Here is an 18,025-nt window from a genome sequence, read left to right as displayed (position 1 = left end):
GATTTGACTGCTCCAGAAAAATATTTTTCTAATTCTGTTTCTATGATACATTTTGTCAATACTTTTTAAACATGACTTGACCGATATAACTGTATTTTGACTCATCTCAAATTATAAAAAAAATTACTTTCATTTTTCAATTATGCCCTCAAAACACATTTTTTCAAATTAAAATGAAAATAATTTTCAAAACGAACCGAAACATTACCATAGTCTCCTAAATGTTACACCTAATATTTTTGTGAACTTCATATGATAATAGCATAAAATAAACGATAATAGTTACTGAAAAATGCCTTTTATATTTATTTATTTATTTATTTATTAGTATACCCTACTTGGAAAATATGGTTGTTTATCCACAAAAAAGAAGTGACAAAATGAAAAGATGGAAGTATTTAATATTTTGGAATATAATTAAAATTGGAAGTAAATAGAATAAATAAATGGAGAAGTAAATAGAAAAATAATAAAAATGTGGTTAAGAAAGTCAACAGTTTGAATGTTGCTTGGGAGTTAAATATTGGATGGTGTTTTGGCTTCTCGTACGCCCCCACCGACAACTTTCCGCGTTCTCACACCACGTTAACATATAATGAATCTCAATCGCATCTCTCTATATAATTAGGGATTGAAATCGAGCCCGCATGGATGTAGCTCAAATGGTTCCGGAGGTGGTAAGTTGGTGGTAGGTCAATCCTGGCAGCCGCTGTGGGAATTTCAACTCCAATGAGGATTGGTTCTTTGTGGGCACTAGGTCCGGATCCGCTACCTTAACGGGTCGTTGAGTTACCATGATTTACATTCCTCCATCAATCTATCGAAATTAAGAAAAAAAAAGGTAATTTCAATTCCTATCAGTTGCAATTCCTATCAGTTGCAAAAAATCGACGTTTCAGAAATGCAAATGAAAAAATTGGTATGTAATTTCAATTATATGATTTTCTCCTTCAAATATAATATAAAATATATAATACAATCATTTAAAATAAATCGGATTTATTTTTGAAAAGTAAAATGGAATAAGAATTGAAATCCTATGTATGCCAATTTCGATAAATCTAACAATAATATATATATATATATATATATATATATATATATATATATATATATATATATATATATATATATATATATATATATCAACTCTGGTGTATTATTGTTATTTATTACTGAGTTGCATACTTGCATTCAATGAGTTAATGAAATAATGAATGTTAAAATAGTGCCAGATAAAGAATACTTAAAGTTGACTTTGACAAAATTGGGTGGCGACAAGTTGACTAGCTGTATTATAGAGTAACATATATTACAGGTTTTAAATTAAATTTAATGAATAAAACTAATTACTGGTTTATTAAAAAATCAAATGTCACAAAAAATAACCTTTGGGAAAATTGCACATGCTTTACAATGATCAATCCCTTTCTACGCGACAAACTCTTCTCATCTTCTTCTGATCTTTAGATCAAATTGGGGTTACATTATTATTGTCAAAATCTCAAATAAAATTTGAGGTTAAAAAAAAAAAATCCAGATTGAATACATATGGAATTTTTTGAAGGAAAATCAAAATTGGATTTAAAATCAGAAGTCTCGAATTTTTTTTATACATAATATAAAGTCCTTTCCAACAAAATTAAGAAAAATCCAAATGAAAAAGTTATTACGAAGATATAAACTATCGCGTAAAATTATAAAATAATCCCTTCAAATAAGACACTAGTTCCGACCATCGGTTTCTCGGGCCGAAACCACCAGGTTCGATTTGAAGTTGAACATATGCGGCCAATACCAATACCAATTCCAATACACTGGGTGGTAAATCGGACTACAACCGCAAGTTAACTTTATCTTTTGATATTTTTAATGAAAAAAAAATCAAATAACTGAGCTCGCAATTCAACTCCATTGGTTTGAACCAACGCGTCGAACCACCGGTTCACAACCGTGGTTTAAATCATTTGATTTATTTAATAACTGACCCATGGATCATAACCCAATTTTGTTAGTCACGTCCTACATTAGAACCCCAATAAATTAACAACCTCGATTAAATAATAGTTTTTCTGATAAATTATTAACTCGATAATTTAACAATTCGCTAAATTAATAGAATTTCCCTAGTCTCGACTGTATTAATTTATCGAGGTTTAACTGTAGTTCCTACTAACTAACTATATCATGAAATAACTAAATAAGTAACTAATCAAATAAGAGAGTATATTGATATAGTAATATTTGGAGATTTACCTTAATATGCATGCGTGTTCATCTTTAATTAATCCAGATCTGGGAAAAATATGTGCGCCCACATATTTTTAGCATGCATACAAAATACCGACACCACCATCTTTCTTTTTCTTCTTTCCCTTTCCATTTCCCTTTCTTAAGTAATCTCATAAATATATCATGACTAAAAAAATAACTTATAAAACAAAAACAAAAATAAATAAATAAAATGACAAATTTTGCTCCAAAGTAGAAAAGAAAATCGGATTAAGATTGAAAGAATTCAAAAAAAAAAAAAAAAAAAAAAATCTTTTCATTTCCAGCTCTAATAAAAAAATATGGGTAAATAACATTTATAACCCCTATGGTTTGACATTTGTGCACATGACTCCCTTGTATTTTCAATATAGCACATGACCCCATTGTATTTTAGTATACGCATCTAAACCCCTTGTACTTTCAAAAATTCCTCTTCCTAGAGCATGATTATTTATCAAGTGAATTACCATAGGGGGGTTATGTGCTTATGTGAACAAAGTTCAAACTACAGGGGTTCATGTGCACAAAAGCTCAAACCACAGGGGGTTAAGTGTTATACCCAAAAAATATAATAAAAGATAAATAATAACTTAATATTATAAAATAGTTTTTTAAATAAAATTACTGGATTGAAAATCAAATTTCTTATACAATCAAAAAAAAAATTAACAAATCAAAATTCCAAAAATCAGAACGAATATTTTTGAAACTTCCCTTCCAATTTCCACCCTTGGGCCAGAATATAATATTCTCTAGGTACTTTTGCATGCAACAATTTGAACAAGTTCTCTTAAATTCAAACTAGTTATTGCAGCAAGCCAACGATGCAAAACACAAAATGCGCAACGGGGAAGTGGACTAAATTCAGCTCAAATTTCAAATTTCTTCGTTCAGAGAAATATAATAATACGATGATCATAAAAGAGATACTAAATCATAAACACATAAAGGCATTGTAAAATATAGAATGAACAAGTCCTAGAAGAAATTGGACCATGCATGCACCATAAGAGAAGGGCTTAAAGGTCATTTTTATGCAAGAAAAAAGTAGAGTAAAGATCAGAATGCACTACTCGTTAACCGAAAACAACAAAATCGAAAACCGAGATGTTTCAACATGCTGTTTCATTTGGTATGCATAGCAGAAAAAAGAACAAAAAAGTAGCACTGTATTAGCTTAGCTAATCCTGAAACTATAGATCCAGTAAATTTGGTTTTTTAAGATATATATATATATATATCATATAATTACAAGTTTCAGTATTAGCAAGCAAAAATGGCTTACATTTAGATGTATGTCTCCAGGGGGATGCATGTCAGGAAAAATTCTAATATAGACAATTCTGCAAAGGGTCTCTCCACAATTTCTCAAATTCCCACTCTGTTTCGATCTAAGACACGTTTTCTGCTGAAGCAATACCAGGGCCAATTCTCTATGCACCAAAGCTCATGACCTGAAAACAGTTAGAACATGAAAAAACAAGAAACGGTCCATTCAATTATAAGAAAAGTACGAAGTTTGACATAATTGATGTTTTTGGTGAAGTAGTGTCTTAAAAACGACATTTATGTGTATATATAAGCCTTTGACATATAAAATATTGAAAAGATGTATTTAGATGACACTAAATATACGAGGGTCCACATGTTTTACATGTGAAAAGAAGTGTGAGAAGAATAAAACTCTCCACTTGAACAAACGATATCCATCGCTATCTTAGACTGAAATTATTCTCCAAATTTCACCATTTTTAACTCTTAATTCCAATAGTCTCACTCACATTTTAATTCTACGACAGACCTTTTCCACCAAATCATTGTACATCATCATTGAGTAAGACTCCACTACATTGAACTGATTTCGCTTAAAAGGATGTGTAGATGATGAACTTTTTCGGAATGGCTGGCATAACTGAAATAAAGAAAGACCAAAAACTCACCATGGATCCTATACGTCTCGGAATAAGTTTACGATGGTCTCCAATTGATGGCAGGCATGTCTGGTCTGCCAGGCATCATCTGAATACCATGAACTGTGGAAAAAGATAGCCCAAAAGTTGGATCAAACACGAATCCCAATGCTAGTGGTAATCAAAGTCATGGATAACAAGCAGTTCATCTGCACCAGAAAGTCACCTGAAACTGGAGCGGTTGGCAGATTATTTGCTGCAGGAGGCTGAAAATTAATCCCATTTGTGGGAGGCCTTTCGAGAGGTGGCGCAAAATAACCTATTACAGAATTACAAATGCTCATGAGAATGGTTGTCCCTCCTTAAAACTTTAATTATATGTAGCTTTAGAAACAAGATCAAATTCGAAACCATTGATCACTGATAAAAGTTAATGCCACCAAAGTTCTATGACGGTTTTAGAGACTCTAGAAAAGAAAAAAAAAAAAACCAATGTAGCCTGGAGGCCCGGCTCTAAAATAGAGACTATACAATTCTCTGAATATCTTCCTAAATGTAGGATTATGTTTGTAGACTCTAGATTTAAAGTGGTCTCAAACTAAATTAATAAAAAAAAAATCCGTTGCTTTAAACCCTGTAAAACAATTAAAAAATATAAAAAAATCAGTTTTTATTTTTTATCTTAGTCGAAGAAAATATTAAAATATTAAGATAACGCAAATAACAAATAACAATCGAAAAGCGAAACAGCCATACATAAAAATAACTTATAATATACAGAAAATTAATTTTATAGAGACCTTCATTGGTGATGACTTTTTTCTAGAGACTCCATTGAGGATTGCCCTTATAAGTTATAATAATACAATCAAGTGCTTGAACAGTATAAGTGTTAATTAAAAATATCCATTAATATATGGCAAGAATAATTAAATTGAGATATACTGCTGAGATAGTCAAGACAAATTATCAAGCAAACTTAGATTAGAAATATGACGTTACTGGAAATTTGGTTGTGAATACTTGAAAACAAGGGAACTTTCTAAAACTCAATGAAGGGAACTATCAATCCATGATTTGAAGGAAATACTATAAGAATTAATCATATACTGGTTGTCTTCTACAGTACAACAACATATTTTGGTTCACACTTCACTAAAAAATCTTAGCAAATAAGCCAGTATATAGTGGCCCCAAGTGAGGTGGATTAATACTTATGATTCATACATATTTATCAACACGTGGAAGACCTACTGTAGTTCTTTGGAAGGAAAGCTTTTCAGTAGATAATATAATGCCGAGCTTTGGAGTCCCTGTATTCTTGTAAGCATTTCATATACTCTTCTTAATATTGCAACGCAAGCTATCTAAACAAATAAGATGTTCTGAAACTCTTTGACAATGACGTTCAATTTAACAAAATGTTGGTAAGATGACTCACTCACAGATACGACAGTTCATATAATCATATTGCGGATGCACCAACAGCAATGTGTACCTTCATGTGAATAAGGTGGAACTGGACATGATTTCCCTCCAGTCATCCACCCCATGCGAGGACCGTCAGCATTGAACTCATTCACTTCCATCCGCCGTTGCTCATCAGTAGCATATCTCCTTGGACCGTCAGAAACATTTGGCAATGGATAAGGGGGATACTGATGTTGCTGGACTGAGTTTGGATAGGAGAAATGATTAGGCATTCCTTGAGGGGGTTCAGGATGCAGAGGTCTTTGTGAAAAAGGTGCACCACCAGGCCTTAATGGTTGCCTCTGCTGCGAAGCTTGAGGATTTATATATGTTTCGCCTTGTCCATACTCCACCATTCTTGTTGCATTATAGACAACATGTTCACGTGCATTGCTGGCAGGAGCTGGAGAAAAGAAAGATTGCTGCGGAAATACTTCGCTTCTGACAGGTGCATCCATACGAGGCACATGAGTACTGGAAACCATATGGACATGTTGATTTACCTGGAAGCACAAGAGGTAACATTCTTCACACTCATGCAGTAGTTGTATCAACATAAACTAATAAACATGCATGATTGTTAAGCCTGAAGACTTACACTGTGGCTACCACCAATTTCATGAGGTAAAGGAGGTGGGTGAGCTAATGGTTGAGAAGTTGAAACTGTGGATGGAAGTGGAGGCATGTATTGGGACATCAATGCAGGCTGAGGTGGCAATGATTGCTGGGAAAGAAATGGAAGGGGGGCAAAAGGAGGTGGAGGATATATATGTTGCTGTGAGGAAGGTGGAGGTGGGGGTGGTGGGGGTGGCGGAGATGGAGATGATAAGGGTGGGGGTGGAGGAGGTGGGAGTGATGGAGGCGGTGAATCGGGTAGAGGTGGGGTTACAGGAGGAGAGCCAGGTGGTAATGGTGGAGAACCCTCAGGAGACGGCGTCAACTCAAATATGTTTGAAGCTGATTCAAAGATCCCATCTGAACTTGGCTCAATTGAAGCAACCTCAGAAGTGCCATTGGCAAACAATGGTCTTTCATCCTTTTGGTGTCCAGAAACATCTTCCATTTCGAGCTCACCGTCAACATCCTCTAATATGCAGTGGCGTCGGTCACTTGGAGTAACAGCATAGGTCTCAGGCTCCCTGCTTGCAGGGGTATGCTCGGACGGTGATGTAACTGCAACTTCCTTGAATAGCTTTATCCCAAAATTATCTTCATCTTCATCTTCTTCAAACAAATGAGATGACAGAAATCCAGGAATCTGAAATGAAGCATTGCTGAAACAAATAAAGAGAAAAGATACATTAGATCAAACAAAACATTCTAGAATTTAGAGTAAACCTAGATGATTTATGATCACGCAAACCACAAACTAACTACATGTGCATGCCTTCATACCCTTCACATGAACCAGTCCCCACAAAGTTGTAAGCAATATACTTCACTTCTAGAGAATCACATTTATGTGGGATAAATTAATATGATTAGGACTTTATATATCTGGAAACTAGAACAATCAGGGAAATGCAGATCAGAAGCAATGCCATCAATATTGACTAGTCCCAAACAAAATCACAAAAAAAAAAAAAAAAAAAAATCTAATACAGGACATTAACACGGCGCAGTAACGCTTAAATGAAGGATGGGATAGTAAGAAGTTTTTACGCCATTTTCAACACCAAGAGCTCCCTTTTTCTTGTTTAGTTTCAATATTTAGTGGGTGCAAGTTTTGGGAAAAACTTTGATGGTTTTGTTGTTAAGTGGAGCTTACAATCTCCCAAGTGCTACGTAAATGATCTAACATCATTAACTCAACATAAATTATCTTCAAACTGGAAGCAAATTGGCCAATGTAAATTATGGTAGAGAACATGCCTAGCGATCAAGGTATTTTGACCAACCACAATTGTGATATAATACTTCGCTGGTTACTGGCAATAATAATAAAGAAATAGAAAAATGAACAAACACCACATAAAAAAAAGCATCTCATGCAAAAGGCATATTTTGGAGAGATCAAATAAAAAAGAGTAAGTTCCTGACCTCCCGTACTCATCCACAAGCATGCCGTCCATTTCTCTGATAGGATCATCAATAGCCCTCTCAGCACGGGAAGGACGCCTTTGGGAAATCACAGCAGAAGTATCATTATTCACTACTCCCATCTCATCCACATACCGGCGAAGAACATGTTCTGGAAAGATTTTTCTCTCAAGCCACAACCTCAAGACCTAGGAAAAAAATATTGTAAATTGGTTAAGCAGCAATAATTCTATAGAGTCACTTTCACATACTTTATAGTCACCTTATGACATTGACGGCGATTTTCCTGAGCACTTGTCCCAGGCGGAGCAGCAGCACCAATAAGACGGGGCAAAGCTGCTTGAACTATGGGAATATAAGATACCCCTGCAATTCCTGAAGTATATATTTCAAGGAATCAGAAGATACCTCAACAAACAGATAAAGGGAAGGAGGGATCTTGTTTGCGTAACAAAATAAAGACAGCAACAGGAGAAGAAAGGATTAAGCTAAGATATACTAATGAAATGATGATTTTCAAGATTTCAAACACATCATATATATATATATATATATATATATATATATATATATATATATATATATATATATATATATATATATATAGACGGATAGAGAGAGAGGTCTTCTTTTTTAATGCTAACATCGTAGAGGTTATTTTGCACAATAGTATTATCATTCACAATTTCCATACCTTTCTGACTATGAGAGCACTGTGTTATAGAGTCAACAAGGAAAAACAGGTCCACTTTGCGATGAAAACTTGGTTCACTTTCCAACTTCTGGATTAAGAGTTCCACAACCTGCAATCAGGGTCGAATGCTGTCAGATTCTCTAAGAGGAAGGATATATTTCAGATGCTCATTCTGAGAAACAAAAGATGGTGATAAAATAATAGCAACATACACAAGGAAATCTGGAAGCAATCTTTGTTAAAAGTGAGACGATCCACATTGACTCGTGGAGACTAAGATGTTGAGCCAATCACTTATTACCAGTGGAGGCTAATCGTTTGTGCGCGCTACTTTTAGATTTTGAAGAAACATCAGTTCCTCATAGCGAAAGCTTTGGTAATAAAAAAAGGTTGTATAGACCTTACAGTATTAAGTTCCGGATTGCTTCTAATATCTGACAACACTAAAAATCACAATACACACCAAATAAGGTTTTCAACCATTTCTAGATGCAATGAATTAATTGTAGCAACCTAAGCACTATATTGTTGATCCTACATTAATTATGAGTCATGAAATAAAAAGCTAAAACCAATAACCATAGCCTAAGGAAGAACAATTCAGATTTCCGGAAGCAATTAATCCATCTCTCTACTCCCTTTCTCAGATCCCTGAAATTGCAACACCCTAATACTCACAAAACCGCACAAGAAAATACACTAGATTTACTTGGTATACCGATGACCCTAACCAGCTTGTGAATATGCTTTGTGGTGCATAACAAGAAACTTAACCTGAGAAACGACTCGAATTAGAAGAATTGCTGGAAAAAGATTGTTAGGTACCAATTACCTACCTCATTGGCAATCCCATACTTTGCACAATCAATTGCAAGACGAGTTGCACGGCCAATACTCTCCTTGGTCCTTGAAAGAGTTTCTATCATCCCTTCAAAGGAATCACGAGCAACAGCTGCGTCAGTACCCGCACTTAGAGAACTTCCGGTGGCCTGACGACCCGAACTAGCCCTCCTCTCCTCAAGATCTTCATTCTCATGTTCATTGATAGATGGAAAAGGGCGAATATCAGAGAAAGGGGAAGTGGGATGTAATCCTTGTACATCCAGTTGAAATGCATGGCTTGATTCAACTGCTAGTGTAACCGGGATAGTGTTTGGGCTCCGTTCTAGCATGTCACCATCAGGAGCCAATAGGGGAAGAGTAATTCCATAAGATTTATGCAAGTGTGCTTGTCTCTTTCTTGCCTGAGCAGCAGCAATAAGATGTTTCATAGACGTGACAGAGTCCGAAATTTTTATATCAACCGGAACACTTATTTTGGTGTCTTTACCAACGTCCAGCCTGACAAAGAAAGAATGGAGATTAAGCAAGAATAACGAAAAATAACTTCAATAACTTATCTCCTATTTATCAATAATTTCTAATTACCTTTGACCAAGTAAGTTAATGCTTTCATCCAGATTTCCAGCCAAAAGAACAGAATCATTGATCTGGGAGTCTGACTTTGGAGTACTTCTCCATTTCTCCACGGAGGAAGTTGGCTTACTTCTTTCAGTTAGCGGAGGATTAAGGCATGGAGTTGACCTATCAGAAGCTGCATCTAGGTTCCTGTTGGCTACTGGCTGAACTTTCTTCTGAGAAATACTACTAGGTGCTTTGCTGAACTGCTTCTTCTGTGGTTCTGATAATGATCTCGTAGCAGAACTAGATATAGGGGACCTTTTAGGCGAAACGACAACTGCTTTATCATGCATTAAGGAAAGTTTTTCAGAGTCCAACCGGGGTGGACTATGAGGTACATGTTCAACTGATAATTCTTTAGTCCTCTTCTCACCTTGTTCAACAATTGTTGATGAAACTTTCTTTGATGCTCGAGAAGATTGTACCTGTTCTTTCAATGCACCATCAACTATTCCTGAATTTCTCGAGAGCGGTTGATCATTTGCACGACTCTCGCCATGGGAAACATTTTTCTTTTTTGAATCTGGCAGGCGAGGAACAACAGGAACCTTTTGGGTAGATCCTCCATGAATTGGAGTTTTAGGCAATTCATCATCATCGTCATCACATAGGCGGACAGCTCTTCGCTTTGTTGGCTGTGTTACCGGGGATCGAATTTTGTTAGGATGTACTAAGCCATTTTTACGTGATGCAGTTCCCAATCTATTTTCAGAAATCAAGGTGGAACTAGAAATCCCGCCCGGTGCTCGGCTGGGGCGCTTCATTGGAGGGAGATCATCTTCATCTGTAGAATCTCTGGATTCGTGGGTATTTGTCTGCACCTTCAACTGCCGGTGATTCTCAGCCTTCCCACCTGATGTTAAATTTTTAGACTCTACTCTATCCATTTTGTCATCCAGATCTACAGGACTTCTAGACTCACTCTTTCTGCTAGTTTGAGCTCTTAGAATGCTAGCATCATCTGCATTATCAGCACCTTTTGGCATCTTTGGCAACGAGGCTTCATCTCTTCGAGAAGTTTGTTTTTGGTGATCATGTCGGATCTTCATCTTTTTCCTCGAGATAATTTCACTATGCTCCTCAGCCATTATTTCACTGTCCCCTTGAATATCATCTACTGCCTCAGAAGGCTTTTTCTCTTTCAGCAATTTTTTCCCCTTCCTTTCACTGCCAATACTTGCACCTGATTTTGAATTATCTGCAGATGACAATTTTATGTTGCCACCTAAAACATATGGTTTTTGCCCCCCATCACCAATATATTTAGGAGACTTAATTGAACCAATATCCCTGTGCATTGTACCCTCATGCTTCCTCTTTGTCCCCGTTACCAGCTTTGGTTGGTGTCCATTTGTCAATTCACCCTGGCCGGCATCAGGGTGCCTTTCCTTAACTTTGACACCACGGGAACCTTCCTCCTTGACAAAAGCCTGCTTGGACGGACTAGATCTTAATTCCGCTCCCTTCATTTGATTACTAGGATTTGTAGAAAGTTTGTTCTTCTTTCCCGAAGATAAATGTGGAGACAAGCCATGATTCATGACATCTGACAAGCAAGGTTTTACATCTTGACATTCCATCTCATCTTGTCTCTGTGAAGAATGCTCTAACTCAGAGCCCTGATCCGTCAACCCTTTGACCTCCAATTTGCAGCTTGGTCCTTCATTATCTATCCCATTGTTTATACTAACCTCTAAAGCTTCATCTACCAATGGATCAACTGAATGTGTCTCAGATGCAAGATTTTGTGCATTGTTATCATCTCTTACACCGCCTAAATTTTTACGCTGTAACACTTCGAATTCTTCACAGATTTCCTTCACAGCTTTGGCAAAGAACCTCACTGTCTTACCTTGGCAACGAGTAGTCAACTTGTTTTTGGATTCACTAGTAAATGCCTGGATATCCGCAGGGGCAACAAAAGCTCTGTTAAGAGAGAAAAAAATTAGATCATGTTAAACAAAAACTTTTCTTTCAGTTATAAATATTCTAACCCACAAATACAGCAGAGCTATTTCTCTCAAGTATTATGCCAATAGCACAATCAATGTAATAATTTCATATCTGAATTACTAAGTAAGGAGCAAACATCATGTCAATATACAACACTGGAACAAATACAAATCAGTCTCCGAAAAAAATAAATTACCAATAACAGCCACCTTCTGAAAGCACCTGCAGCTCATCGTCATTAAGAGGAAGGTAAATATGAACTCTAATAATATTAACTGCTCTATATGATCCATTTTCAAATAACTCTCAGAAATATCAAACAATGCACCCGTGTTGGTGGACGAGAGTGATAAAAAATTACTTGTTGAAGCATCCAGACATGCAAACAAAGCCCAAAATTACAGTGCGCATGAACACTTGTAGATCAAAACATATAACTAACATCAAGACGGCAGTGGAAACCTTCGGTGATTTATACTTATCAGCACGAAAAGACTCCTTCATAGCATAACAAATATACTGAATTAACTAGTAAGACATCTTCCCATTAGCTTACAGATGATGCTCTCAAATGTATCAAAATCAGACACCTATCTTTTTATATCCACTTAAAGGCCAATCATGTCACGGTATATTTTACAAAGAAGGATTATTTTACTAGTATAGGCATCAAAAGCATTTAACAAAACACAAAAACAACAGAAAATAACTGAATGATGACCAACTAAATGTGGAAATTTAAAAATATCTTTTCTGCCCAAAGCTTAATCCTTTCTATGTGTTTCTTTTTGCTCTAAGTCTCTTTAAATCCCCTGCTTATCCGTTTACCTACTAAGCATATAACTATTACTATATAAAAATATGTTCAGATATCAGTTAAAACCCATATATCAGCCAACCTATGCCATACTCAATTACTGAAAATTTTGATCACAGAAAATATGCTGAAGGTCCTTACATCATACCACTGGCCACTCCCATAAAAAAAAAAGAAGCAATTCTAATACATAGCTGAAGGCCCTGAGCCCCTTAATTCATACCACTTGCCACTTCCATCAACAAAGCAAGTCTACCACACAGAAGACGACCAGACGGTCAAAAATATAATATCAGTATCTTTAAATGAAAAATATTATTACTTCTCAAGTAATAGTAGTTTTACTCATGGTCCTTAGTAGGCAAAAGAGAATACTCTATCTTTGTAATCATCTCAGCAATCAAGACCTTCCAGGACATGCAAGGGAAAAAAATTAAACAAAAAAGTGCTTACATCTCTGCTGTACCGAAAAACTGGACGAAGTACTTTTTAGGATCAGGACTGCGCTCCCAATCTTCAGGTCTGCCAATCTAGAAGTAAGAAAATACAAAGTTAACCAAGCAACAAATAACTGATATTTGAAAATAACACAAATGTAAAAGATCCATCATACTAGAATCAGCGTAGTACAGATGACTAATGCTGATGTAAGCAAATTACAGAAGAGCATAAAAATGGGATGCAGAATGCTAACCAGTAATACAAGGATAAATGTCATGAATATATAATGGTTTGTTTATTTTCAAAATCATGCAGGAAATTCAATGATTTGCAATATAGATTTCAAAATCTGAAGCTACTGCATACAACAGAAAGAAACCATGAATCGAGAAAATCATATGCGTGGAAGGCAAATCATAAATGTTCAGAAAAAACATACGTGCTGAAGACTGATCATAAATGTGCAGGGAACGGATGACACGTGCCTAGAAATAGTCGCGATTGTGCAAAAGTACATAAACAATTGCTCATGGCAGCGTCAATGGACATAAATGCATAAACGATCACACCTAATTAACTACAGACAAGATTTCACACCACGTGTCCGTCTAAACCCTAATTCTAATGTCTCCATTGTCGCCTTTCTCCAATCCACACCCCCAAAGTTACTTCAACAAGTGCATCTTTTACCCCCATATATCCACACCCACATACCCAAAGCACCGACTTTTTGCCCCTTGTCTTACAGTCAAGAGCACAATTCTAAGATTCCTACAGCATAACCTACTTTCATAGGGTTAATTTCAATCAAAACCCAATAACTCAAGGCAACAACACAAAAATCGAATAGACCTTCAGTAAATGCAAGCCAAACAAATTCCCATCCCAAACAAAAAACCAGGAAAAAAAATCCGACAAGAGAAAATTCTTTTAACAACAGAATTCATCAAAACTGGGCGATAAAAAGAATGAAATAAGAGAATCAGGATAAAAATAAAAAAAATTGAAGTGAATCAGAATGTACCTTGGCGGGCCAAGCAGGAAAACCCTTGACCTTGGCGAGAACGAGATCCCCCAAACTCAACTCGCTCTTCGTTTTCACCCCTTTCGCTCCACGCTTCCGCCCCGGAGCCATGCCCTCCGAAGAAAAAAAAATTCACCAGTCTTTCTGCGCTCGTGCGGAACCGACAAAATGAGATGTAATTCGCAAATTAACAACCCTAGATGACAAAATTTACTGCGCCACCAAAACGGCGTCGGATTCCGGTTCTCCGCTGGGCAGTTCCTCCGTCGATCACATAAGAGAATATTTGTAAGCAACAGCTGAATAATTAAATGAATAGTTATGGTGGTGGTGGTGATGGATGAGAGAGAAGAGAAATATATACACACAGCAAGTACGAGGGATACGCAATTATATACATACAGGGGTATATATATATATGTATATATATGTACATACATACATGTGTATAGATACGTTTGTAAATTATAATTGGAGAATAAAAAAGTCAGACAAGAGACCCTTTGTGCTCGTGTTTTTATCTTGATTTTTTTTACGTTATTTCAGAAAAAATAAATTGCGCTTTCCTAAAAAATAAAAGGGTAAATTACGAAAACGCCCTGAATTTAGCCTAAATAATGAAAAATACGCCCATCTATTCGTAATTACCAAAAACCCTCTGAAGTTTGTTTCCGTCTTACACAAACCCCTTACTGTATGACTTTTAACGGTTTTTTTTTTTTAATTCCAGGGGAATAGACTTTACACAATTTCAGATATTTTCTTTTATTTATCACCTATTTAACAGAAGGTATAATAGATTGTACACATTTTATATTAAAAAACTCGATCAAGAGTTAATCAAATGGGGATTTTTATTATTATGGATATGTGGGGGTGTTTTATGTTATTTAGCCTAAGTTCAGGGGGATTTTCGTAATTACACAAAAAAATAAAGAAAAAATAAAAGCTTGTTATACCCGTGTACCAATAGAACCCGTAAAATTCCATCTCGGTAGAGACTCGTCTGTCACTTTCGTCGGCAACGTATTTTAATTTTACTATGAATAAGATTTGTTGATTTAGCTTCGAGGCTTATCTTATTATTTAAAATAAATAGAAGGGTAAATTACAAACCACCCCTGATGTAAGGTAAATTTAGTCATCTAAATTTCGTGGAATGGGCTCTAATTTCCACTCGTTTTATGTAAAAATACAGTTTCTGATGCACCACAATCTGATATATACAAGTTAAAAAACACATATTATGATCATCTTGCTTCAAGATGTAGAGTTCGAATGGGATAAAAAGGGTACAAAAGTGATAATATTCCATATAATCTTGAAGATTCCACTAAATTTGAAACCGTAAGGTTGGACATGTAAACAGATGTATAGTTGAAGGGTTGTTGTAATTAGCTAAACAAGAGGGACAGTTTTATAATTTGACCATATCTCAGGAGCTGTTGTAATTTACCCTAAATAAAAATTACTCAGTCCTGTGTAAGTAAAACACCATTAAACTCTTCAATCTTGTGCCTAAAGTTGTGGACCAAACAATTTCATAATATATTGTTATTTGAGGATATATTTAAGAGGAGTTTGTGATTATGATTTATGATTGGTCCATTTGATTTGGTACTAATGTAATTGATGAACGTGATTTGTAATAAACACATTTGATTTGAGTAATGATACTAAAGTTGAGATGAATATAATGTTATTTTTTTGCAACCCATGTTATAAAGGTGCACATATATAGTCACAATGAGAGACCGTTGGATCAATATAATTCAATGGTGGAGTTATATGTTGCAAGAAATGTATGTAATTAAGGTTAAATTCATTAAAAGCAATTTACTAATGTTTGACTATGTTGAACTTTAAATGTGTTTAATATGATGAGCATTTAATAAGTGGAGGTGTAAATGTATTTTCCCTATAATACTTTTTGGTAATAAAAGAGTTTGCAACTAGTCGTATAAATGTAATAAGTAAATCTTTACTACTGTGCAATAACCCGTAACTCTTAATTTTACTATAATATGTTAAACTGAAATAATTTGTGCAGGCACATATTAAACAGTCAGGCACATTTTTTACCATTCTTCAAAAAACAAAAAGTGAAAAAACTCAAAAACTCTCTCAACCTTTCGATTTTCTTTCGCAAAGCCCGTGCAAATCGTCAATAGATCGGAGGTAATTTTTACGTTTTTACGATCCTCTTGTTATGTAGATTACGAATCCGAAAAAAAAAACGAAAAAATCGGACTTTGGCCTGCTCGTGTGAATTTACACGAGCGCATCCACTGCGCTCGTGTAAATCCACACGAGCAGGCCTTGTTTAATTTTTTTTTTAATTTTTGTTTTTAATATTTTTTTTTAATTTTTTTTTAATTTTTTTAAACCTGTTCGTGTGAGTAAAATAAAAAAATTAATTTTTTTTTTAAAAAAATTATTGTTCTCGTGTGATTTCACACGAACAGAGGCGTTTTGCTCGTGTGATTTCACACGTGCAAAACGCCTCTGTTCGTGTGAAATCACACGAACAGATTAATTTTTCTTTTTTTTTTCGATTTTCCCATGTGAAATTTGACTAATAATAATTAGTTTTACAAACTCAACTAATAGTTCAACAATAATAATTAGTTTTACAAACTAATTATAATTAGTTTTACAAACTCAACTAATAATAAAATTTGACTAATAATAATTAGTTTTACAAACTCAACTAATAGTTCAACAATTATTAATTTACAAAATCAAGTAATTGTTCAACAAAATTACAATAATACAGTACTACCTATGCCTAGAAGTCAACGTCGTCCAAAAAGCAAGTCAATCCGCGTAAAAATCTCGTAGAGGTAGTAAATTGGGAGCTGCAAAATACCTCCACTGAGGATGGAGACGAGGAAGAGGGCATGAAACCGGTACTCGTATGATCATAAAATGATCGTTATGTAGCGACATAGGAATAATACGTGATAACGCGGGGTTCCCAACTAGTGGTAGATAAGTGATGCTACCATGTTCAGTGAATATTAATACCATTGCGTTGTATCTTGTAGCGATCGCCAACCCTATATCTGTTGACATCCATTTCGTCCGTGGCGTCGGTCCGCTCTCATGACTGCATGTCAAGATATAATCAGCGACTGTATTGCGACCCCTCTCATCCCCTACATCTATGTATACTTCCTGTTTTTATATTAATGTAGTTAGCAAATTATAAAACTAAAGAATAAAACTCAAAAACAAAAAATTAAAAAAATGTGTTGCTCGTGTGATTTCACACGAACAGAGACGTTCTGCTCGTGTGATTTCACACGAGCATACCTTCTCTGTTCGTGTGAAATCACACGAGTGGGTTAAAAAAAACAAATTTTTTAGAATTTTTTTAAAAAAAAATTAAATAGCTCGTGTGATTTTAAACGAGCAGGTGCCACCTGTTTGTGTAAAATCGCACGAGAGAATATTAAAAAAAAAAAAAAAAAATGTTAATGTGCTCGTGTGAATTTACGCGAGCACTTGCCAAGTGCTCGCGTAAATTCACACGAGCACATGAATAAAAAAAAATTCATCTCCTCGTGTGAATTTACACGAGCACTTGCCAAGTGCTCGCGTAAATTCACATGAGCAGATAAGGTTGTGGGAAAAAACGAAAAACTTACATTCGGGTCTAAGTTGTTTGGATCCATCGCAAAAATTGTTGAATATCTGAATTTTTTCACTTTGAATGTTGAGTTTTATATTTTATAGGATTGTGTATGAATAGTACAAAAGGTAAATAGTTATGGTAAAAAGGTAAAAAATCATGATAAAAAAGTGCCTGAATGTTTAATTTGGCTTGCGTATATTATTACCCTATGTTAAAGCTAGTAATTTGACATGTGCAATACACTGGAATTAACAGGAAGTAATGCAAATAAATTCAATTTATTTAAGAATTCATGTCTTTGAAA

At 35.2% G+C, this 18,025-nt stretch overlaps 1 protein-coding gene across 6 annotated transcripts; it reads right to left on the bottom strand.

The window, feature by feature from the left end:
• Positions 1-445: 445 nt before the first annotated feature.
• Positions 446-14,573, bottom strand: HUA2 (Tudor/PWWP/MBT domain-containing protein). Of its 6 annotated transcripts, none has more exons than XR_016031373.1 (14): positions 14,085-14,573; positions 13,073-13,149; positions 9,817-11,775; positions 9,225-9,729; positions 8,389-8,497; positions 7,957-8,069; positions 7,695-7,882; positions 6,253-6,928; positions 5,683-6,157; positions 4,411-4,503; positions 4,215-4,307; positions 3,560-3,728; positions 2,257-2,431; positions 446-817 (listed from the first exon to the last, which is right to left on the bottom strand). XR_016031373.1 is itself a non-coding variant. In XM_012984190.2 (12 exons), the coding sequence occupies exons 1-11, from the start codon at positions 14,193-14,195 to the stop codon at positions 4,243-4,245; spliced, it is 4,371 nt and encodes a 1,456-aa protein (XP_012839644.2). In that variant the 5' UTR covers positions 14,196-14,573; the 3' UTR covers positions 3,383-3,728; positions 4,215-4,242. The 6 variants fall into 6 exon arrangements, 2 of the variants coding, with proteins under 2 accessions (XP_012839644.2, XP_088674751.1); XR_016031371.1 differs by having other exon boundaries at positions 2,257-2,419; XR_016031372.1 differs by having other exon boundaries at positions 2,257-2,391.
• Positions 14,574-18,025: the final 3,452 nt, after the last annotated feature.

This window comes from Erythranthe guttata, chromosome 5 (assembly GCF_056151865.1).
Source record: "Erythranthe guttata isolate IM_541 chromosome 5, IM_541, whole genome shotgun sequence".
In the NCBI taxonomy this organism is placed as follows: domain Eukaryota; kingdom Viridiplantae; phylum Streptophyta; class Magnoliopsida; order Lamiales; family Phrymaceae; genus Erythranthe; species Erythranthe guttata.
The sequence above is the reverse complement of the archived record's forward strand: the minus strand, read 5'-3'. Positions and strand labels throughout refer to the sequence as shown.